This window comes from Nylanderia fulva, unplaced genomic scaffold, assembly GCF_048542155.1.
Source record: "Nylanderia fulva isolate GAGA-0341 unplaced genomic scaffold, ASM4854215v1 Scaffold10, whole genome shotgun sequence".
Classification (NCBI taxonomy): domain Eukaryota; kingdom Metazoa; phylum Arthropoda; class Insecta; order Hymenoptera; family Formicidae; genus Nylanderia; species Nylanderia fulva.
The window spans coordinates 3,078,188-3,104,104 of record NW_028189193.1 but is presented as its reverse complement, the minus strand read 5'-3'; the positions used below and the strand labels follow the sequence as shown (position 1 = coordinate 3,104,104).

The 25,917-nt window shown below is 32.7% G+C and overlaps 4 protein-coding genes across 4 annotated transcripts in view; 1 reads left to right on the top strand and 3 right to left on the bottom strand.

Moving 5' to 3' along the window:
- Nucleotides 1-202: 202 nt before the first annotated feature.
- Nucleotides 203-2,893, bottom strand: LOC114932020 (lactase/phlorizin hydrolase). The gene is given in 6 exon segments (XM_085483613.1): nucleotides 203-280; nucleotides 283-452; nucleotides 758-889; nucleotides 1,098-1,260; nucleotides 1,682-1,841; nucleotides 2,889-2,893. Coding segments are annotated over 6 exon segments (708 nt in total).
- Nucleotides 2,890-7,053, bottom strand: LOC146725228 (uncharacterized). Its single transcript, XM_085483610.1, is given in 7 exon segments — nucleotides 2,890-3,066; nucleotides 3,414-3,532; nucleotides 3,602-3,755; nucleotides 6,051-6,289; nucleotides 6,362-6,506; nucleotides 6,585-6,704; nucleotides 6,827-7,053. Coding segments are annotated over 7 exon segments (1,128 nt in total). The 5' UTR covers nucleotides 7,001-7,053.
- Nucleotides 7,054-9,259: 2,206 nt separating this feature from the next.
- Nucleotides 9,260-25,917, top strand: part of nudC (nuclear distribution C, dynein complex regulator) — a 76,743-nt gene continuing 60,085 nt past the window's right edge. The window contains exons 1-4 of the mRNA XM_029303998.2: nucleotides 9,260-9,469; nucleotides 9,544-9,621; nucleotides 9,728-9,946; nucleotides 10,751-10,960. Of these exons, the coding sequence (XP_029159831.2) occupies nucleotides 9,395-9,469; nucleotides 9,544-9,621; nucleotides 9,728-9,946; nucleotides 10,751-10,960 (582 nt within the window). The 5' untranslated portion in view covers nucleotides 9,260-9,394. The remainder of the gene's footprint in view (nucleotides 9,470-9,543; nucleotides 9,622-9,727; nucleotides 9,947-10,750; nucleotides 10,961-25,917) is intronic.
- On the bottom strand, nucleotides 11,053-24,872 carry LOC114931863 (uncharacterized). Its single transcript, XM_029303999.2, has 4 exons — nucleotides 24,111-24,872; nucleotides 12,076-12,249; nucleotides 11,601-11,865; nucleotides 11,053-11,468 (listed from the first exon to the last, which is right to left on the bottom strand). Exons 1-4 carry the CDS (start codon nucleotides 24,270-24,272, stop codon nucleotides 11,443-11,445), a joined length of 627 nt encoding a protein of 208 aa, XP_029159832.2. The 5' UTR covers nucleotides 24,273-24,872; the 3' UTR covers nucleotides 11,053-11,442.

The window sequence follows — 25,917 nt, the reverse complement described above, 5'->3', positions numbered from 1 at the left end:
TTGTAACAGTTTTGCATTCCATTATTTTGTTTATAAATAAATATAAACATCCTATACATACATACATATATAATTATACATATAAAATATTATGATATTTATAAAATATAATTTGTAAAATATGCAATATTTTCATCTCTCTAATACTAATGCAGCTTTTTGAAAACATGACATACAGTAATTTAATTATAAAAGATTTAGCTTACCGTGAAAAATTCACGATTAACGAGCAAATCAAATAACATCGAATATTGACACCTTTTTGCATAACTTTCATAACTTGCAATATATGTGCTGTCGAAGGTAAATTATTCTGTTTTCATCCACTATTTCTTCGTTATTCGCAGCTTTCCCAATATCAGCAAAACTGTTTTCAATTATGTAAACATCGAGTAATATGTAATCGTTATTCAACCATTTTAATAATTTGTCGAATGTCGACGTTATGTAATCTGCAATTAAATCATGTAAAAAAATTATCTTTACGTATGATAGATTTCTTATTTTTTGTAATAATAAACAATTTTTTATTTTAATACGCGTGCATCCTACATACATATATTTTTGTTTTCCGAAAGAAATGAAATATAAATGTTTGACAGGTACTTCTCGCCTTTTGATACTTCTGCTGCGTGAATTTTAAATTTTCTATAAAAATTAATTTCGGAGGAAAATAGGTGAAATCTTTGATAAGTTGCACTTCTTTGTCCGTGAAATGAGGCAGTTGCGAACGAAAGAAAGTCCTTTTGAAAGAGACTTTTGAAGTCTATTCGATTTCTCATCAGTTTCGAATTGTCGCCGCTTTTGCTGAAAATTGGATGGGTGAGCCAGCTATTATATCATTGAAGGCTTTTTCTCTATCCGTAAATATCAATTTGCGAATCGTCATTTTATAATTTTATCCATGTATAAAATTGAAATATCCCAACTTTTCCTATCGCTGATTACGAGAAAGCATACTTTTGATACATTGCAAAAAAACTTTTAGATATTTGAATAAAAAAAGTTTACGACTCGAATGCTCGAGTAGCAGCTCGAATAGCAAAAATCTTGCCGTTATTATACACGTTGATAATGCGTACCATTTTGTGACTAGCGAAAATTTTCATTATACATATTATACACTTTCGCGTGCGTTAATAGCATGTAATGACCGCAAAGATAATCTGCAATGCCAGATTGATTAATTGCCGCTATATGCGTACTGCGGTCAGAGTGCGCCATCAAATTCGCCTCGTTTATGGTAACCCAAAATTTCACCTAAAAGCAAAGCTAGAATGAGAATATAGAAAGAGCGATATACCTATAAAAATGGTAAAATTTTAGCAAATATGTTATAAAATATATAATAATCTTCTATTATTTTATAGCATGTACATAAAATCGCACTTGTTTACAAGATTACAAATTTTTAAAAAATGTGGAACCAAGTATCTAAATTTTATAGTTATTCTATTTATTGATTTATTTTTAAACTACTCGCTGACTTGTTATCTTTTTTATACGCATGATAAATATCGCTATAAGTCTCGCCATTAATTTCATCCGAAAAATTTACAGTTTATCAGACTAACGCTAAAGTTATATTTGACTTTTAGCATAGTAATGAAAACACTAAACTTTTTTAAAAATTTTAATTAAAATTTTATTATATATTCATTCACGTCATATCCGCCGTTACATTCCATGCGCCCTCACATTGGTATGCTAAAGTAGTTACTCCGAAATGGAAACTGTCTGCAAATTTATTATTGGCAAGAAAATTTGTGTATTTTACTTTAGTTGAAGAGAAATGATATTCAAATATCACATTTATCTTGTTATCCAGATGATATAGTACTCTTGAAATATGTCATTAACAAAATTTATAATTACACACTCAAAATTATAACAATTGAAGAGCAATATGCAATATATGTTTATTTCTCTCCGATATTATTATACTGATTTATTATAACACATCAAAGAACGTTAAATTTCATTTTATCTTCAATATTATGGGTAATAAGTATGACCGTCTTTCCAGTTGCATGATCTTATATTTGAAAAACATTTGCCTTTCTTTACGCGTCATTACATTTGACTGTTACAGTTCAGTGAACATCTTTTGCCATCGACCATTTCCCACTTTCGCAGTATTGATCTTAGCTGCAATCTTCTCTAAAAGTATGAAAAGAAATGTATTGCACTAAAATATTTTTTTCTTGTTAAATATTTATGGAATTTTTATATTTGTATATTTTCCATAAACGTTACAGAAACTGACAGTACTAGAAAATTAAATAATTTATTAACTGTAAGAACGATTCGATTACAAGTCAAAAGTACGAGTACAAATCATTCTAAAGGATATATTGGAAAAAATGTTATAAAAGATTAAATTATATATATTTTTTTAAATAATTATATTTGTAATAATATGTTTAGAGAGTGCATAAGATAAATTAATTTAACATCAGTCAAAATCAAACAGTGATACAATGTTGATATCTTTTCGAAGATGCAGCGAAAAAACGGAGAACTTTCTTCGATCGTCGATGGTGCCATGAAGTTTGAATCTCATTAAGGGTCTTCATGTTTTTCGATTTACCCAAAGTAACATTAAATGATTTCTTCAGAACGGATGATGCAATGTATGGATGTATCTATGTATGTTGCAAATTATTAATTAATTAAATTAAAAAAAAACTTAATGGATTTTCGTTAAATAATAATTAATGTTTAATCATAAATAATTTTTTGGAAATCATATAATGTTTATAATACTGAAGTTGCATTTTTCCTATATATCTGCGATTTATGAAGCCACTTTACACACTTTACACACGGATATGGCAAAAATACAACAGACAGAATAATGCAGGATGCCAGCCATCTCATAGCTGTACCTCATACATCACCATCTGAAGCATCCGGTATTACTCTCATATGCTGCGAGCACGCAATATCCTGCCATGTTACAACTAAGTAAATACTATCGAATGCTTTTACGAGTCGGAAGATTAAAGACTGAAGCCGATGGAAGGCAATCACTTGTATATCATTAAGTAATTTCTCGAGATTGAACTAATGCAGAATCCATCAGAAATATGTGATTAAAGGATAATCATATATTCATAAGTATACTGATATGATATAAGTTCAAATGTGTATCGCATAATTCTTTGTGATGTATTAATTTATAATTTTTTTATTTTTCTTAATATTCTTTATAAGTACTTATATATACAAGTACTTATAAAGAATATTAAAAAATAATTCGACGATATATTTTATTAAATACTTGTGCATCAATATATATTTTTTCTTTATAAATTTATATAGAAATAGAAAAAATATATATTGATACACAACAAGTATTTAATAAAATATATCGTCGATTGTTGTTTATTAAATTGTAAAACAAAGCTTACATGATAATCCAATGGTCCTGGTTGTTAGATAACTTCCTTTCTTTCACGAGGTGCATAACATATCACGCCATTCTTTACTTTCTTTGATATATCTCCGCTGAGATTATAATACGCTAGACCTATACAGGCATAATAAAATGAAAAAGGTTCCCTGATAATTTTTTTATTTTATTCACTTTACTTTATACCTGGTACATAGAAATCGCCTTTTAATGTCATCAAAAACCGACAGGCGCGTGATCCGAAGGGTGGAATTAATCGTTGGCAAAGGAAATCGCATCTATCACGATTAGCCTTGAAGGCTGATAAAACTTCGTAAGCACCCGGATCCGGTACGTCATCCTATGAAAATTAAACGAGTTAATCCATAGAAAATTAATACCTACTGATATACAATTTTTTACATTATAATTATTTTTACGAGTCTTAAGATAGAAAATTCAAATTTTTATGATCCTAGATATGTTTTAATCCTGTCTGATAAAATTAGTAAAATAATATAAAAGGGGAAACCCCGCTTTCCTTCATAGTTTAATCATTTAGGGTGGACGCCGATTCGACACAAATCTAAGCGCCGATGTTTCCGGCAAATCCGCAATTCGCATTACAGAGACAGAGACACCAAGCAGGGATTGGCTCGAATTTCCGGCTCAGCGAGCCGGAAGTGATTTCTCTGGCCACGCGCCTCTACGTGGAAATGACCTGCAGAGCACAGCAAAATGTCATTTCCGGCGTACAGTCACTACTCTTTCCTTTCCTACGTTATGCAAATACAGCTTTCTCGGATACGCCACTGTTGACAGGTCCAACAAAAAGAAAGATGCTCATCGTTGTCCACTCACAGTTTAACACATAATCACAAAATGATTTAATTATTCAACAAAGAAATAACTCGACTAGTCAATAAACAAAATAAGAATTAACACGACTATTCAATAAACGAGTTAGTTTACCAACGCGATACATGTAGCCGCATTAAACTGCGTTTACAATTTTGCACCGTTTCAATTGTTTAAGTGAGACGTCAGCTAATCGAACCTACACGAACTCATCGAACACAAGCGGAATCAGCAGCAAGTCGTTCAGTACTGACGGTTCTATCCTGGTCTATCTACCGGTTGTGGCATCGAATCTCGTCCCAACGCTCTCGATTAACGGCCAGATTGGATCCTAGCCCCGAATCGCCCCGGGTACAGATGCATCGGTCCGATCCACTGCCATTAATTTCGTCTCCGGGTCTCCTGATTACCTTGCGTTTCCAAGATTACTCGAGTCCACCGAGCCCACAGATTCCTGAGCGAGCCGAAAGAATCTTCGGACGTCCGACCACAGACTTATCGTGACTACTAGCCCGAGTTTCTCGCTGTCTTGTTAGCGTTACGCAAGTAATTTCGATTGCTCTATGTATATATAGCAGCGCTCACCATTATTTTGTTTTACAATAATCCATTGAATATATAATATAAACATAAAATATAATTGATCTCTTACTTTTTATGAATAAATAGTTTCAATATAAATTTGTTCATACAAAAAAGCAGAATTTTTTAATAATTGAAAATTTTGGATATTATTGGATTATTGTGAAAATATTGGATAGTTTAAAAAAAAACGAGTTATTTATGTTTTTATAGCTACTCAAATCAATCTTATCAATTTATGCAAATTATTGCTGATATATGTTTTATAAATTTTCTATAGTTTTCAGAATTTTCATTTGTATTAAATCAAGTGCGTTATGTATAAAATTATACAAAAGTAGTTTCTATTTAATAAAATAATAATTTAATTTAATATATAAATACATAATAATACATATATTTTTCTCATTTTGTTTAGTTTACCTCGAATATAATTACATGCGCGAAGTAAAGTTATATTATTCTTTAATAATAAAACCTTAAAAATTGTAACGTATGTATAAAATTATTATTGCAATGCATGCATAAAAATATATTTATTAATTACGTAATTCTTAAAAATTCAATATATACATTTTTAACAGAAAACAAAAAATATAATTTTCTACAAGAATCTTTTGATTAAAATATCTGCGCTTTTATTAGATTCGCACATCTGTACGCGTTCGCTACACTGCACGACTCTGCATGCTGCGCGATGAAAGCAACTCTCTCTTTCTATCCTTTCCATCAGATTAATACATCCCATACATCCATTACATTGCGCGGTTCGCGCGAAACTGATTCTCATGCGGGGTATCGCGAGCGCGGGCCCGATAGTCACATGACCAGTGGTCACGTGACCACCGGTCATGTGACTACTGGTCATGTGATCATCGGGCCCGCGCTTGCGATACCCCGTATGAAAATCAGTCTCGCGCAAGCCGCGCAGCATGATAGATGTATGGGGTGTAGAATCTCGCGCGAGTCTAATAAATGCGTAGATATTTAATCACAAAAGATTCTTGTAGAAAATTTTATTTCTTCGTTTGTATTTTTTGTAAAAGATTTAAATATTGAATTTTTATGCATTGCATAATTTTATTATCAAGAGAGAGATTTTATTATCAAAGAATAATACAACTTCGCTTTGCGTGCGTAATTATATTCAGTTAGATTAAACGAAATAATATATATATATATATATATATATATAAATTTTTTATAATATACTCACATTTTTGCGAATTTTTGGAAATATCTCCACTTTTGATTTAAAGACTGCATGATATATTGAACATTTTTCTTCATCTGCTACTTTGAATTTATCGGTTAACGTACGTTTATTATCACTGCTTAACAATGTCAGTGTTTTATAAAACTTTAAGTAATCGAACATTTCTTCATACTGATTTTTAAAACGCTTTACAGACTCAAAACTTAAATTTCCGACTTCCGTGTGATAATCTGTAGGTCCTACAATGCAAATTATGCAGTTTATTATAAATCTGATGCATGAGCCCTAACACTTATTTACATAATATATACCTGGCGTTGGTATATCAATGATTCTCTTAAAACGAGCGCTGAATGTACCAAAAAATGCATGTAAAATAGAACCGTAACAAAGTGGAGTTGCGACTTCGTATTCTCCAGGTCCAGGTGTATTCGTTTCCAAATTTTTTTCGAATCTCTAAAATAAAGAAATAAGTCATTTTTCTATAATTATTATCGGAAAACATACACATGAGAAGAAATAATAAAAATGAACCTTTGCTGTTTGGTTGAAAGGTAGAGGCTTTTTCATATATCGGTCACACTTACATGGAATACTTTTGTATTTATCAAACACGCTTTTCGATAAGTCGTAATGATTGGGAGCCGGAAAGTTCTTTATGGAAAAGCAGATTTTCATGAGACGATTCACAAGTATAAAGGCAGTTTCCCGGCTCGAAGTTTTCGCGAAAGAACCGGCGACTGCGCGAAAGTTACAAAGCATGTTCTTAAAATTACTTCGCGTAATTTTTGTTGGTACAAAGCTTCCAAGAAACGTGGCTGCTTAGCGGCGGCTCTTTTCGCTTCCCTAGTTCTCTCGTTGTGGATTTGGGCGGGACTTTTCTTTGTCTCATGCTCATAGTCCCCAGGACCCGGTGTCACGGAAGTCCGTTCGTCATCTCTACCCTTCATTCTGCTCCAAAAGTTTCCTTTGTATTTCAGAGTAGTAAAGTTTGTCTCCTACAGTATAAATAATCGTTCGCAAGATCTTTTATAAAACAGAAGGCACAACATTTTCATACCCCTCGAGGAACATCATAAAAATCGGTTGGTTTATGCTTGATGACCGAATTTTTCATAAACACTCCGCGTTCATCGTAGTCATCACGTTTCGAAGGAATAAATAGACCTGTTGTATACATAAACATCCGCGGGGGACGAACAAGCCATAGCTATAAATATGACAAATAAATAAGAGGAATATATTACAAATATAAAAATATTTAATTGTATAATACATGAAACTGAGCATATACAGTCATTTATACATATAAAAAACATATATTTTTTAAGCAAGAATAACTAATTAATTATATATCTTGTAACATTATGTGATACAGCATTATACAATATTAATAATTTTAATACGAACTGATTGACTGATTAATAAATAAAAATAATCTTCTCTATGTATAAAAAAATTATATTAAATGCTCCCACATGTTAAATATTGGAAAATATATACTGATACGTATATTATTTACGTATATCTACGTATAATATATTCTATAATACATTTATATACTACTGTCACATATTGGAAATGAGAAAATTTATTGAATTTTTACACTCCTCAAAATAATTAAGGAATAATAAAATTGTCCAAAAAATATGCAACTTTTAAACAGCCGTAACTTTGTTTTGAAAAATAAGAATTTTTAAGAAGGTTTTAAAGCTTGAAATCTCTATTTTTGAGATGAAACTCTACTTGTGAGAAGAAATTTTTAATTTCGTTATGTTCGTCAATTATGTATGTAAAAAATATCAGAATTGAAGCAAATGAAAAAAGCTGTGATCTTTCAAAAGTAGAGATTTCAAGCTTTAAAACCCTTTTAAAATTTAAATTCTCATTTTTCAAAACAAAGTTACAGAAATTTACAGTTTGGCTATTTTTTTGACATCTTTTAATTATTTTGAGGAATGTATAAATACAAAATATATTTTATACTTTGCCTGCGGGACCACGCCAAGTGCCCAGATGAGATCTTATTTTTTGACATGTTTTCTTAAACAAATCATCTGATAAAATGTACTCTGTTGGACTTGGACCTTCATACACCTTTTCTTTAAATCTAACATCGATGTAATCGATACTGACGCCACCCTGTAATTTATTAAATCTCATAAAATGTCGAATGTACATATATATATATACACATGCCGATATTGAACCTAGAAAAATTGCAAATAAATGAGGCAGGAATAGAGAAAATGCACGTGCTGGTATATGTTTCCGTAATGCCTCTATATTGTAACAGCCAGGACCTGGAAACTTATGCGCGTCTTTTGGTATGCTGAGTGTCTGCCTGCTCGCTCCGCTCAAAAATGGATAAGCGTTGTCTATAGAACACACAGTCGCATAATGTAAAAGCATATAGAACGCGAGCGAATGCAAATTTCACGGAAAAATTCAAGATTATTGTACATTATAAGTTACCTGGATCTCGAGTTGGCTTTGATGGATCCGATATGTCGTAAATCCCTGGACCTATTCGAGCAGAAGTCGACATCGTTCGTTTTACAAATCTTTCCGTTTTATTGAAAGCCATGCGTTGGCTTTTGCATACACGATTGAAAAAAAATCTTTAAAGCACATGTAATTTATAACCTAGGCATAAAGGTAAATGTAAATGTTTTTTTTTAATACACTATAATCGTGAGACAAAAAACAATTTAGAATCAAATTTCTTTTAGTTAGAATAGGTATTTATAGGTATTTATCGTTGTATCTACATAATGTCAAATTTACATTATATAATAAGAAAAGAAATATTAGTTGTATTTTAATTGTCACATACAATTTATTTAAGAAATAATATAAATAATATAAAACATTCTCGATTTAATATAAAAATAAAGTAAACTCGAACACTGAACGTTGAACAATTTATATTGGTCTCGCACAAATATTCTTATGTGTTTCTTTTTTTATTTAAAAATTTAAAAAAATTATATAAATTTATTATATAAATTATTAATTATATAAATTTATAAAAAAAACGAATTTATAAAAAATTTCTTGAGCAGTCGATAATTACCTACTTGACTTTAGCTTCGCTCTGTTTTATCGCTCAGGTGGTTAGATTCCTTCGATCGATAATGTCGAGAGGTTTCCTCGTGTAGAGTTTCTCTGTCAGAGAGCGTTATTTTGATGTTTGATCAAGTTAGGTTTAGTCGATAATTCGAGATGTTTCGTAGAAACGTGCGTGTAGCAACACAAGCTTCGTTATAAACGAGCAACAGAAAACGAATTACTGTGGCCTTTTTTTTTAGAAAGCGGACAGTCAATTTACGGACATTCAGGAAATGACGAAAAAAGAAGAGCAATTCGATGGAATGTTGTTGGCGTTGGCGCAACAACACGAAGGCGGTGTGAAAGACGTAAGTTTCATTTTCTCTGATTTGAGGTTAACTCGAAGGATAAGATGTATTTCACGTTGAATTTATTTATTTAGTTACTAGATACCTTCTTCAGTTTCCTGGCGAGAAAAACAGATTTTTATACCGGAGGCGGTGAAGGAGCAGCTGAACAAGTAAGTTGTTTATATTTGTCTACACATGAGTTATATACTAGATTAGTTTGTTAGATTATTTTAGAAACTTTTTGTCTAACTAATATAATTGTTTCTTTATGTGCAGCTTGTTATGAGCAAATTTAAGAAGCATGAAGCTAATGCGTTAGCCAAAGCTGCTTCTGATAAAGCGGAAAGAATTGAACAAGAAAAACGACGTAAAGAGAAACTCGAGAAGAAAAGAAAAGAAGAGCAAGCTGAAGAAGAAAAGCTAAATAATGATTCTAGAATAGTCGAATTAACGGATGAACAAGCTGTTAAGTTACAAGAGGAAATAGATAATAAGGTATATATTTTAGAAAACTGCTTTATTTTATATTTCTTGATAAAAAGTTATTTATTAGAAATTTATAATAAATCAATAAAATAGTAATAAGATTATAAAAGACTAGTGCAGTAGGTAGGGTGCAAACAATATTTGTCATTGATTTAAATTCAAAATATATATTTCAAACATTAAAATAGTTTACATAAAATACTTCAATATTTGAAATATATTTTTTAAATTTTAATTTACATCAACGACAAATATTCTTTGCACCCTATTTATTATGATTTATTAGAAATTAATAATGAATCAATAAATAGTAATAAGATTATAAAAGACTAGTGCAGTGGGTAGGGTGCAAACAATATTTGTCATTGATTTAAATTCAAAATATATATTTCAAACATTAAAATATTTTACATAAAATACTTCAATATTTGAAATATGATTTTTAAATTTTAATTTACATCAACGACAAATATTCTTTGCACCCTATTTATTATGATTTATTAGAAATTAATAATGAATCAATAAATAGTAATAAGATTATAAAAGACCAGTGCAGTAGGTAGGGTGCAAACAATATTTGTCATTGATTTAAATTCAAAATATATATTTTAAACATTAAATATTTTACATAAAGTACTTTGTTTGAAATATATTTTTTGAATTTTAATTTACATCAATGACAAATATTGTTTGCACCCTACTTATTGTGCTAGTCCTTTATAGCCTTATACTGATTTATTTTATTAATTACTAATGTGATAAACCTTGGTTTTTAATTTTATTTGAAATTAATGAAAATTTTTGTTCATATAGAAATTAGCAAAGGACATTGCTGATGCGGGTCCTAGTGGTGATCATAGTGAACATTCTAAAAATATCGAGGACAAGAATGATGATTCCAAGGACGACAATGCGGATGAGGAAGAAGAAGATGAAAAAGAAAAAAATAAGCTGAAACCTAACAGCGGTAATGGCGCAGACATGCCGAATTATAGATGGACACAAACTCTTGGAGAAGTAGAAGTAAGTGTATTCTTTTTTATCATTGCGAATTACACATGTGGCATTGAAAGATCCTTTTTATCTGAAAAAGAGGATTGAAAGAAACATACGAATATTTTGAAAAGTACATATATTTGACAGTTTCTTGTTGAATCGACGATTAATCAATACGCATACAATATCACAGACGCGAAAAGGGATCTCTCTTCTTCAGCTCTCGATAGATACCGACGCGATTTACAATGAACGATAAATCGGTTGAGAACTGAGGAAGGTCTAATACAGCGAAAATATACATATAAATACGAGTAATTGAAATTAATATCGTGAACTGATCAAGCGCGCATTCTCTTTCTCGGTTCTTTGAAAACGATATTCTCGATTTCATTCTCTCCACCGCGTTCTTCGCCAGCTCTGTTTCTTTGCTGCCTTTTTCTATCAAGATGATCATCATTCACGGTCACGTATCGTCTTCGTTGCTTCTTCCTCTCGTCACCCTCGGCCTAGTTGTACTTGTCGCGAGCCCTCACTGCAATCAGAGGTAAATACCGGTGAGAAGGTTTTGTAGATGGTGAATCCACAGAGATCGCACGCGATGTCGAAACACGCGGTGGATGTTGCAATAGGAATTCGCGGCTGTAACTGCTGCGAGAGTACTTACTTTCCATGTAAAGAATCCCCGCAAGCAGACCGACCATGAATAGAAAGCTCATGGTGCACACGAGCACGGTGAGTTGGTTTCGCGCGCACCAGGACTTCCTGTAAACGATGGTCGGTCTGCCGAGACCATTCACGACCGTAAAATGAGTGCTGCTGGCCACCGAGGCGGTGTCAATCTGTTTTGGTGCTGTCACCGTGGGCGGATGTATGGCGGCGAGATTTGCCAGATTTGCGGCTGTGAGTAGCAACGTTCCAGACGCGGCGCTCTAAAACAATATTCGATTATTATCTTGAAAAGTTCGACAATTCCCTCTTGTTTTTTATATATAATAATATATTATATATTTATATATTATAATATATATATATATATTATATATTATATATTTATATATATTATTATATATAAAAAACAAGAGGGAATTGTTGAACTTTCCAAGATGTCGCCTTCGTGTGTGCTGGCTGTTGAAATTTACGTGTGTGCTGGCTGTTGATCCTTGAGATGACGTCGACCCTCTCGAGGGGGAGTTCGGATGTAAGTGATGAGCCCAGCTTCCATTTTCGCTGTCCCTCTCGCTGCGCCCGACCAAAGACGGCCTTGGGATGTGCCAGGAAAGCGGGCTGGTAGCAGCTACCACCGTCGTTTCGATCTGAAACCGACGCAATTTGACATGAAGCTTAGACAGCTGTGTGTGCGAAGCTGGATAAATCTCGTGAAAATTTATAAATAATTAATAGTTCTGGCTTTATTTTCTATAGTTCTGAAATTCTTGACAGTTTAAACAAATAGTTCTTTATTAAAGCAACAAAAATGTTTTAGTTCAAATTTCGAAGATTTATAGTTTCTACAAGAGTTTTAAGAAGAGTTCTCAGCCTTTTAAAAATAAAAAAATTAAATTAAAACGAAATAAACACTGACAAATTTCTTATTTGAATACGTCGAAGTAAAACGATGCTCGGTTTTCAAGAATTTTACTTATTACGAAATAATTCTGGTATAGTTCTGAGCATATACACAATGCCTTTTAAAAAAAATTATCATGATAATAATTAGAATATTTTTAAAAAAATTATTTAAATTATCAAGAACTCTAAAGCTATTGAAAATAAAGAACTCTGAAATATTTATGATTTTCCACGAAATAATATGCTAGTTTTATACACATTTAGTTGTCTTTATTTTAACTTAAGTAATATTTTTTTTTATTTTTAAAAATATTTTTTTTCTTTTCAAAAATAAATAATAGAAAATTAGTTAAAGAAATTTAATGATTTCTCATAAGGTTTTTAAATAGGTCTTAAAATCATGTTACACTATCTTAAATGTCCTGAGTTTTTTTAATTCAAGAAATCATTAAATTTTTTAAACTAATTTTCCATTATTTATTATATGATTTATTAATTAATAATTTATTATTTATGTTCATTGTTTTAAACAAAATCAAACTTTAAATTATTAAAGAATGCGTATTTCAATCTTTCTCAACAAGGCTTATTGTTAGTAGATGATTGACACAATGAAATAAATAAAAAATTAAGGTCAAGGAGATTTAATTAAAATCGCAAACCTAGACCTAATGATATCTTGATTATTAATTGACGGCAATCTAACGAAGGTATTTGTTCAATATAGTATCTATATTTTATCGTGATTCTACCATGCTGCTATCTGTGTCTGTTGAGCAAATACCTTCATTAGATTGCTGTCAATTAATAATCAAGATATCATTAGGTCTAGATCTGCTTAATGTGATTTCAATTAACTCCCCTTGACCTTAATTTTTTATTTATTTAATTGTGTCAATTATCTAAACCTTGTCGAGAAAGATTGAGATATGCATTCTTATAAATTAAAATTTGATTATTTTGTTTTTGGTTTTGATTATTTCTGGTTTCTGATCTATGCTCTCAGGTCTTTGGTGTATGATTTATGGTCTCGTTTTTCGTCTCTGATCTACGATCTAGTAGACACACATCGGTTTTCAGAAACTGTCTTCCAAATTTATTAATTGATTTATATTGCAATCTTAAATCATTTAAAAAATCATTAAATTTTTTAAACTGATTTTTTATAATTTATGTATTATATACAATATACATATATATAATACATATATCATATAATCGTTTTTCGTTCGACATATATTCGTCCACTTGTCCTTATCGTCTTCCTTTTTCCGCGTTTCATATATTGGATAGTCGATCGAGGTCGACTTGACTGGCAATTAGTAGATACCAGATCAATTTGCGAGAAAAAAAGGCCATCACGGCACAGGATAAAGGTTGAGCGATGACTCGAAAAGTATGTGCTGAGTTCTTCGATCGATATTATTTGCTTCTAAACTCCTCTGCACTGATAAGAACTATATCGATTCGGCCGAAACTATTTTTAAAATTGATAAGGAACTCCAGAACTCTTCGGGGTGCACTCAGAACTTGAAGAAAAAAATTGGTTTTTTTTTAAAATGGGGTGTTAACTTCACAGAGGTAGAATATATTGATTCAAGATGATGATCTATGGTCTCTAAAAACTGTTAATTTTCTAAATTCCAATTTCTGGTAAATGGTCTGTGGTCTTAGGTTTTTTCTCTCTGGTATATAGTTGTCTCGGTTAGATCAAAGATTATAAACTATAGACAAGTCAAATTTGTCTAAAAGTTTGACATTTTTTGTAAAATGTTTGAACTTTAATTTATAATAATAATAATTTTGTAAAGATACATATTTAAATACGTCAAATACTTTATAAGATACATATCTGTCCAATCCTGTCTATGGTTTATGGTTTCCCGTTTTTCGATTCTGTTCTATGATATATATCTATGGTCTCTATTTATATATATATATATATGTCGCATGCGTGAACGTTAATGAGCGTAAAAAAATATATGTTACAAGGCAGCGGTAACAATCCGTCTCAAAAACATTAACGTTTACGCATGCGACAAAGTGACACTCGTTCACTGCTTACGGGCGAAATAGACTACCGGGAACTATCGATAATGAGAAAATGTTCTTGCGCATGTTTAGTATCGGATATTTCATTCGTAATTGCTCTCTTCTCTTCGGAAGCTTATTCATATTCACTCCTCCTTCCCAAGCTTTGGACATCGCGATTGCGACTTTTCACAGCGTACTTTCATCATATCCCAGGGCTGGTCTCCCCAGATTATGTGGAGCTTTATTTTATTTTACTTTTTTTATTGAGCGGAGGCGTTACAAGGAGGTATGCAATATACGCTCCAGCGTAGGACGCAAAATTTTTTATAATTATTTTTGCAGTTTTGCAAATTAGGGGCGTCTAAGATTGTCGTAACACCTTCGTTATTGAGAAGCCTACTTATTTAAATACTTACTTAAACTTGTTTAAATATTTTTCATTTTATTTAAAGGTTAAACGTTCAAATAAGTAGGCTTCTCAATATGTATATAATACATAAAAGTTGTATTTTATCCCGGGACTGGTCTTTTTTGGGAATTAATATTATCCATTGATTAATAAACTTTTATACATTATTGCCATTATTTTTCATTATTTTATTTGCGTTAATCCTAAATTTCCTTTTTCTAAAATATATATATAAAATTCTTTTTTAAATCCAATTCTGAATCTGATAACTTCCCAATAATTATCTCTTACGCAATTTTGAGAAATATCCTCTACCCCCTACCTTAATTCTCAGAGCTGATTTGCGATATATTTTTATCATTTTCTATGATACAAATTAGTACAAATTCAGTACTTTCTATTTCTGCTATTGATTTTTATTTTTCTTTTTTTTTATTATGGCCCTGCTAGCTTATTTGAAGGTAGCAGCGCTACTGTGTTTTTGGAAATGGGACGTAGTACAAAATTTTTATTAATAGTACAAATTAGTACAAGTTGGGTACTAAATATTCTGATATGTCCCGATGAATTCTACCGATTTGGTTCTGCTAGCTTAATAGAGATCCGAAAGACTGCACAATTTTCACATTTGATTCTTTTATTTCAATATTTAATGGTTTTTATATTATCTAATTTCGTATGGTTACGATTTCTGCAATTTTCTTATTTTCTATGATATTTATGGTTTTTCTATTTAGATTTCAGTTTTTGTCTAGTACTTTCTTTTCGAATAATGTTACGTCGACTTTATAGATTGCATAATTTTTATTCGATTCTTTTATTTTAATATTTTTTATTTCAATATTTTGTTTTTACATGATTTAATTTAATATGGTCATGCATTACAATGTGTGTGAAGCTGGTGTTTTATTTCATGGAATTCAAATAATTGAGTTCTGGTTTTATTTTTAATAGTTTTAAAATTCTTGATGTTTTAAATAAATAATTACGATTATTAAAGCTACAAAAGTGCCTTAATACAAACTTATACGTCAACTTCACGGAGCATCTCACTTTGTCCTACGGCATTTTCCTTAGTTTCAATTATTCTTAGTTTTACATGAATTTCAAGAAGTCAAGAAAAAATATTCATAAAACTAAAATAAAGACAATCGTATCTCGATATCTATAGATATCGAAGTGAAACGCTAGTCGATTTTCAAGAATTATATTTATTTTAAAACGGTTCTCGTATTGTAACAGTTCTCATATTCTAGGCATTCACTTTTTATTTCGTTTTCTTAAAGAATTTGAAATTTCAGCATTCAAAAATTTTTAAAAATATAACCATAGACATAATAAAATAATATATCACACCAAGTTTAAGGGATAAGGGTAAAGGTACACGTGGAGCCCCTTTTGTCGCTCATGCTGTACATGCGTTCGAGTATATTCTCGTTCGAATGAGAAAGAACGCAAGGGGCACGAAACAGAATGTGTCCTTTTCTACGTGCACCTATACCCTTAGTCTTTAAATTGAAGCAAATACTCGGTTTAGATATACTATGTCTATGGATTCTCGCTTAAATTCCGTTTTAAGATGTCTAAAAACGGCCGTAAATTACGTTACGTAAAATATCTTCTTATAAAAGATATTTAAAAATTACAAAATGTTATATAATTTTATATTCTTTAAAACAAAATCAAAAGCGACAATTCTCTGTCCGAATATTGTTGGCAGAATACAGCTGACGATATCTTAAGAAACTGTCAAGTTCTCCATTATAAATAATACTGTACTTCTGTATCATTTGAAGTACAAATGAAATACCAACAGATGTAATTTTCTGTTGAAGAAATTACTATGTGTTATTCCTTATATCTCTCATATCCCTTATCTTCCTAACTACAGTGTTGTAAATAAATTGCCTGTACTTTTGTAATCTTTGTATCCTTTGAGGTACAAAAAAAAATAGTTGCAATTCCCCATCGAATGTTGTTGTTTGAATGCAGCTATCGACGCATCTATCTCTTATATCCCTTATCTCTCTAACTGCAGACTGTTGCAAACAATTCCCTATTAAAGTCTGTTTTTTTGTTTAATTTTTAACCTAAAAAAAATATTAAGTTATTCTTTATAAATAAGTAGTTAAAAATTAAAGAATGTTGTATATAATTTTGTACCCTTTAAAAAATATAGACAAAAAAATGATACGAATACAAACAATTTTCTATCAAATGACCATTTGATATCTCGAAACGGCTAAATTATTCTTTATAAGTTAAAATTGAAAAATGCTACACACCCAAATAAAAGATATACAAATATATATAACAAATATATTTATATAATAAAAATTTAAATAAAAATATATATAGTTATCTTTTAAGAAACAAGCAAAATAAAAAATAATTGCAAATTTTTGATTTGTTCTTGTATTCCATTAACTATTTAACAGTTTCTTAAAAAATGGCTATGCTATCTTTTATAAGAAGTGAACATTTTTTTAAATGTTTATAATTTTATACCCTTTAAAAAATATAAACTAAATTAAAAAATGATATAGATGCGGGTAAATTCTTTGTTGAATTTCGTTGGCAGTTTTTTACGACATCTTAAAAAACGACGAAGTATTTTCTTATATAAAGAATATTTAAAGTTCAAAAATATTTAGAGTGAAATGACCAATTCATCCTTTATATGAGTATCCTTTATATAGTAATTAAAAATGAGAAATACTGTACTCTTGAAAATACAAATGAAATAAAAAGTCATACAGATGAGTATAAGCAACTCTATTGAAAATAATATTAACGAAATTGACATGTACAGAATTTATAATTATATGAGAACTGTTTTTGAAGGAACGTAACATCTTGAAAATCAACTAATGTCTTACTTTTATACTTGTAAGTTTGCATTTTTCGAGCAAAATAATTATTAAAAAATTTTTTTTTAATGTTTTAATCAGCAGAACCTACTGGAAAAGCAATGTACATATCCAGAACTATGAGAACTGCTTTAGAATAAGCAGAACTTTCTAAACTTGACTTCTGACGTTTTTTTTATTTCTATATCTATATTATATATTTATAATTATAGGAATCCAGTTGTCCCTTTTTTAGCTTAATTAATATTTTGTGTTTAAAAGCAGACCTCTTCTTAAAACTTATATAGAACTATATATATTTTTTTAATTCTAATAATAACTGATAAGAATAATGTTATAAGAGAAAGTGAGACGCTGCGTGAAGTTGCTTTAATGACTAGAATTATTTGTTTGAACTATCAAAAACTCTAGAACTATTGAAAATAAAGCAGAATTCTTAATTATTTATTTCGAGTATTTACGAAAATGAGACACTAGCTTTATGACGTTTAATATAAACTAAATATCCATCTCAAATTTTTTTTGCTTGTGCTGACATTATAAGCAACCGGTCGTTTATCTTCGTTAGTCTCCGCTTAGGCCTTCGGCGTGGCCCGTGGCGATTTGTCAAACGTAAATAGTGGTTTAGCACGCGATAGAAGTTAATTTCGCACCGTAAGTTTCTGATGTCCATAATTCACAATATCCTCGACACCTTTACGGGTGTCCTCAGATAATTTCACGAATTTTGCAATTCTTTTCGATATCTATCCGTCCTTGATGCAAACGAGTAGCAAAAGAGAGCAGCTAATCAATTACGAATTAGACTATTTCTTTCTTTTCACGCACCGGGAGCAACGCAATGCAAATACCTTAACTTTCGGCCATGACGCTCAAAAATCTCGACAACTTTCTTTCTTGTGTCATCTGTCGAATTTCTGTCGTTAAATTTCGGAAAAAAATACATCTTGTGTCGTATGTATCTATGAGTAATACTTAACATCGTCTGCCCACCTTCCTCTTCTTGCGCTTTCGATCACTTTCTTTCTTTGCCCAAGGGCAATCGTGAAATTTTGTCGTTTATACGAGTATAATTACACTGGTGACCCCGATAACATATATTATCGTGTAATCTTTTAGACAAGTGTTAATTGCCTAGAAATTTCAACAATTCTAACGAGCTTTTATATACATATAAGCTTTTATATACATATAAGCTACATATAAAAATGAGAATTATCATAAAAAATAAATTTGATGTCATTTTTTTGCAAGAAATTTATTTAACGTAATTGATGAAAAATTAAAAATACATATCCGTTTAACATACAATATTTTATATTACGCGGGGCGAAACTTTTATAAAACCAGCTATAGTTTTAACAAGATTCAAAAGATCGGGAAAAATAAAGTACTTTAATTATAACCATAACTATCGTGTCGCGACTTATCAGCTGTTAAATGTCACAAGTATATAGATTCGGAATCTGTCCTCGGCTAATCGTTTTGAACCTTCTAGGTCATTGTGAGTTTTCTGACCGTTACGAGATCGATTTGCATTTACAACATAAATAAAAAGAACTCGATGAGGACGGCGCTCCGTAAATTGCGAAATCGCCAACGGTTGCGTTCCATTCGCATGCCAAAGAACGTTAAAGCCATGTCTTCCTCTTGCCCCTCATTTCTTCTCGTCACTCACGAGTCTAATAACTGACATTCCCGATTTCGGTCGTCAGTCGAAATCGATCGGTCGTGTCATAATCCCTCGGAGTCCTTATGCAGGTGACGCTTGTGTGCGTGAGCGCGCGTACGTCCAAGGATATCGTAATCGTTTTCTCGCATAGGTCATTCGTTATAATTTTAATTGGTATAATCAAGTTTTATTTATCAAAACAAGCATTTTGACATTTTGAAAAGTGGTTTAGAAGAAGACTGATGTTGAAACTTGCGAATTCTATTCGATTTGCATTTGTGAGAAAGATGTTAATTACTGAAAAAGGGAGGCACAAATGTTGCAAAATAAATACCGCGCTTAATGTAATCGGATGCTTCGCTTCTAGCAGTTTTGTTTTTTCCATATTTATTCAGATTTTCGAGGTGCGATTGTGAATCACGGAATATTCCGAACAGACGATGCAAACGTGTGGAAGAAAGTTTAGTATCTTTCAGATCACGCAACCTAACGAAATATTTTCTTAAGGTATTTGACAGCTCTGCGGTTACATAACATAAATGCAATGTAAACGCGTTGTAACGCTTAGCTTTTGATGTAACAACGTCACTTAGTCATCATTTTTACTCTTCCCGTTGAATACGTGCTGCTTTGACGTACTCCACCGATTATCGAAATTGATTCTCGAAATCGTGTCGCGTGACAGCTGATATGCAACTTGAACAGATCACAAACTGTAAATAAAAGCTTTTAATCTTGAGATTTAAAGTAATTCACATTATGTAAATTATTATATAATCTACAAATGTGATAAACACATGTGTGTATGTGTATAGTTATACATATTTAGAGCCGGATGAAAAAAGTTAGCCTCCTCTCTTCCCTAATATTAGAATTTATTAATTTTTTCATTGGCAGATATATAAACTTTATGCATATTATAAGAAGTAATGTTTTATGTATATATGTAACATTGAGTCTAAAATAAATATTTTTTAAATATTAAATTATAAACGGAAATTTTGTTTTTAATTATGTCCATCGATAATGGCTTTTTTGTCGTAGGATAGTCATCTAAGCGTGATATTAATTTTGCAACATTTGTGCCTTCCTTTTTCAGTAATTAACATCTTCGACGAATTATTTGATCCTCGCAAATGTAAATCGAAGACGTAGTAAAATCTCTTATTCATTATGAACAACTTCCGCTTGGTAGAAACGTGAGTCAAATAAGGTTTCTGGTCTATTATAGTCTGTGATTTCTGATCTCGTTTCTGATCTTATTTCTGGTCTGTTTATGCGATTTTTGCAGTAGAAGGATGGAAACGCTGGATGACAAAATTACTTCTCTCGCAAAATTCTTTTTATACAACGATTATAATCCCATAGCTTTTCTCTTCGTTTCTTTTTTCCTTTTTCTTTTTTATAATAATATAAAAGGAAATTCTTTTAATTAACAAAAAAGTTTTTAATATAAGTACTAAATTATATAACGAAAATTTTTATTTAATTACGTCTGTCGATTATAACTTCTTTTTTGTTATAAGATAGTCATATGACATAAAAACTGTTCTATTCATTACGAATGAAACTTCCGGCTTGGTAGAAACGCGAGAAGTGTCATGTCAACGTGAGATCTATTTTGGTCACATAGTGTCTACCCGTATGATTTATAACAGCGAGAGTTCAGAGAGCTCGAGCTGTAATCTTGTCTTCAAAACTACGTTGTCGTGCCGCAATCGAGAGGAACAAGTTCAACACACGAGAGCCTTAACAGGCGCGATGCGGTGTTAATATAATCGAGTTATTCTGGTAAAAGGCGACGAATGCATTAGGTTCACGGGCAACGTGTATTACTATATACCGTAATACCATTCACCGCGAATACTTAATAAGCCTTACACCCGTTCAAGTTTTATGTAATGTAAAAACGGTGTTCTACAACTTTGCGACCAGCTGGGAAACGAAGAATAATATTGTTCCCATATATATACATCTATGTTTAGAGCAATTATGAAAAATAACGTTGTAGTTATAAAAAAAAATCTCGAAACCACACTGATATTCTATACGTTAACTATGTAGCGTAATTACTATCCGTGAGAACAGTTCCCTGAGACGAACCTTTATCTGTATTTAAAGATGCAGTTTAACAATAGCGTGTCACGCATAATTGCACAATTTCTCTGATACGGAAGTAGATCTCGACGTCTCGGTTAAAAGAAAAAAAATTAAAAAAAAAGAAATAAAAAAAATTTAAGATCGATCATAGAATTAAATATCGACTAAAGTCGCGGTTTCTAGAACACCCTGTATATACTTGACTATTCCGGTTTCGCCAGGTCGTTCAGCCATATAGTGATATCATTTTTGTGCCGCATATGTCTTTTAGTTTCATTTCACGTTCGACAGACTGGTAGGCGGTGTTCCGTAACTAAAAACGGTAGCAGTTTGACTTGTTCTTTCATTTAGGTCTATGACGCCAAGTTTGTTCGCTTAATACGCGAAATAGCTAATTACAATAACGTCGCGTGCTTAATGACGCGACTTTTACCAAAGTCTGTGCAACAGCGGCGAAAACACGCGAGTCGTTGATTTATTTATGGTAAAAGATTCAGTTTCACTTATATGTCGTCGATAAACTTCTAAACTTTCGCTCAAAGATATTGGAGATATCAATTTACGTTCATCGAAATCGGAATTAGAATTTTTTTTTAGAAAACGTGCATCGTTTTGCATTTTTTATGATATGCGTACGCGACGAGGCCGATCTCGCAATGATCTCATAATCAATCTGGTTTTTAGTCTAGGGTTTCTGGTCTATGGTTTTTTATAGTCTTTCGTCTATGGTCTATAATCTATGGTCTGCGATCTCTGGTATCTCGTTTCTGATATGTCTATGTCACTTTTGCAGTAGAACCTCGATTATATTAAGACCGCATCGCGCCTGTTAAGGCTTTCGTGTGTTGAACTTGTTCTCTCGATTGCGGCACAAGAACGTAGTTTTACATTCATTTCCATATTCTTCATTGTTTTTCTTTTTGCATAATTAGTAAATTGAAGAAATTGAAATACATGATGGCGATTAAAGATTTTATAATTTTCAACTTTTTGATCCCTCATGTTTCGAAAAATTTATAATTATGTCATCCTTTTTCTAAATGATTTCCTTTTCTATTTTTTTTAAACAAAAATGATAAACATATTTTTTTATTAAGAGCTCTGCTTAAAACATGTTAAGCTAAAAATATTGACACAATCTATTTCCCAATCTTTGATGAGAAAGATATATTCTAAATTCCAAATTCTCGTAATTATAACAATTATAATGTGAGACTTCTAAATTTTCTGTGTAAAATAAATAGAAAGGAGCAAAAATGGCCCGCATAACTGCAGACCATTTTTGACTTAACTATTTTATATTTTTTTGAAAATTATTTGATCCGATAATTTTTTATCTTTATACAATGGGAAATTGCAGTTATGCGGGCCATTTTTTATCTTTTAATGTGAAGTCAGCGACTTCACATTCGAGAATGGATTGCATCGGAGGCTTACATAAATCCAATTTGTAACCTGCCGTGTAACAATTTTTTTCGTTGTCATTTGGCGCGAACGCGCAATTATGCTTCGTTACGCGCAGATAACCCGATCGACGACGGAAGAGAATGCTTTCGCATTAATAATAAAATCGAATTTCGGTCGAGAAGAGTTTAACAAACAAAATTTGTTCTTTCTTCTCTTATATTCTCTGGCAGATGTTAATGTCGGTGACTTCCCCAGTTGACATTGCAATCAGTCGAATAATTCTGTTGCAAGATACATGAGCGGGATCCGATTGCGAGGCGAGTCATCACGCGTTAGATACGAACGTGCGGAAAGTGAAATTCGCAAATCATTGTATCGATCATATTCCTAATAAGGTTAATCTTAGTCTGAGATCTATGTCTTTCCCGGGAGAGATCCATAGATCTAAAAAATTGACTATAATATATACAAGATACACTGAAAAAAATTATTGAATTATTCAAATAAATAATTATTTCGATACTATTTTTACATTTTTTTGAAACTAATAATATTGATTTGCTGTGAAAAAATATTTGACATAAGAAATCCTTTTTCAAAACAGGAAAATATTTATTTGTTTCAAATAAATGTGTAAATGTAACTATTTAAGTAAATATTCATTTGAGTTTAATAGTTTTTTTTTTTCAGTATAGACGATTCAAGTTATTATTCATCGGAAGTGAGCTTAACTCATTAGCTTATTCGCTCTGATCGTTTCACCGGATCTCGACACCGCGATTCTCGGTTATGCTCGCGGTACTTTTTGTGCCGCGATGCGTTTCCCGCCAAACTAAGAGATATTCGTCGCGCAACCGTGAAAGTGCCTCCGGGTTTCGCGAGGTTGAATCTCCGATGGGGGGAGATCGAAACGTGGATGCGCGCAGCAGCCGTTTGTATACCGGAAGAAGCGATGAAATAGAAAGCGACCGATAAAATAAGAGGAAGGGGATGCGATTTCCGCATGATGCGTTAACTCTCTTTCCCTTTGCACCCTCTCATCCTAGCATCCTGAAGCTCGTCGGCGAGACTAGACACATTATGATCGATTGTTCGAGACTGTCACGGACTTACGTTTCTAACGAAATCCTCGCGACCGTCGTTGGAAGCCTTCTCCACGTTGATACGAATTGCCGACATGCTACGGGGTGTCGATCCTTCGCGAAACCGCTCTGACGCGAGAGCGCTCTCTTCCAGATTGCTGTCGAAAATCGATGATGTCTCCTGAATCCTCATTGGATTATTATCCGGATTATTATTAGCCTGTGTCTTCCTCGTGTTAATGAGATCACCACTCCTTGTCGCGGCGGCTGGTGATCTCTTTTCCCTGTATATTAATCCACAAATTCCACAAAAAAAACCCACTATCGGTCACCCTCGAAAAAAAAAAATTGAATCGCAATCGGATGCTCCGTGCGTGACTATCTAATTCGAAACCCTCCTTTCGATGATTCAGAGGGAGAGGTCGATGCTAAAGCGCGTGTGTATCCCAGGGTACCCTTTAAGACAGGTAGAATCGAGTCGGAGCTCGCCGTCCTTTCTTTCGGAGCAGGACAGTGCCTCGTCGTCTCGTCAATTTAATCCCCCTTTAGACACGCACGACGCGCGAATTCTCTTTCGACCTTTTCGCGAAAATCCTGCACGGAATCACCACCGAGGGAATGATCAACAAAATGCTGATCAGTGTCGCATGAGCGTATAATATCTATACGCGCCTGTTAAATTAATAAGAAATACCGCACGCCGAGCACCGTGATCGTCTCTCTCGCACGCGTGCGACTAGAGCCGCCGCCGCATCTGGCCTTTGGACTGGCTGGTACCAGTCCACCAGATCGGTTTTATACCTTCGCGTCTCCCACTCTCGCGAACGCGCTCGTGCTCGCTCCCTCGTTCGCTCGCTCCGCGGCACGTCGCGATTCTGCACACGGGCAGTTCCACCACGGTCGAGAGAATCTTTTTTTTTTTTTTCCTCTTCCTCCGGACGTGCTCACGCACAAACGCACGAAGGGACGGTGGCGAGACCCAGGCGTCTTGCCTTTTTCTCGCGAGGGGACATAATGCTTCGCGGATGCAAGGACGAACGAGAGGTCGAGGGAAGGGACCACCCTAAGTCCAGGAATCCAATAATGACCTTGAGCTGGTGAAGCATCAGAAACAATATTCATTTTCTTCATTCATAGACATTAATGACTTCATTCCACTTTCGCTCGACCGGAAAAGAAGCACACAAATCGCTTAATACGACACTCCCGCACTCGCGATCGGCAAATGCATCCGATGTATTGTACTTGGTACGAATCGGTCGCATTATCACACGAAACACTCCCGAAATTCACTTAAATCCGGAGCACCGACACGACCGGGGACCCGAAGACGAGATCCGGTTGACGTACGATATCGATTGATTGATCGGTTCCCGTTTCTCTATCTCGCGGATACAGGAAACTGATCGGAGAACGTGGACACCTAACACCCGTCACATTATCTCTTAGTCGTCGCGTAACGAAACTAGAGGAAGTGTGGGTTTGCTCTTATCTCTCGAATTCTCTACGTAACCGCATGACACACCTCGCCTCGAGACGAGATTTTACTCTCGTCGTGTACAAATAGAAATGTATATGTATGTACGCATTCGTCTTATTTTCATCTTTCGATTGTGGTTTTAATATCGTGGATAGAGTCGAGTTCGTGCTCGCCGTATTATTTTGCGGTCATGCGTAACGCTTGTTTTCTCTATTGTGTAGATTGTTTGAATAATGACAAATAATATCTTTGCGGAATTCTTCGAGAATTTCAATTTTTTTTAAATTAATTGCATAAAAATGAAATAAATTTTTTTATTTCGTTTTACTACTTCTGTAGGATACGCACGTGGCTGAGA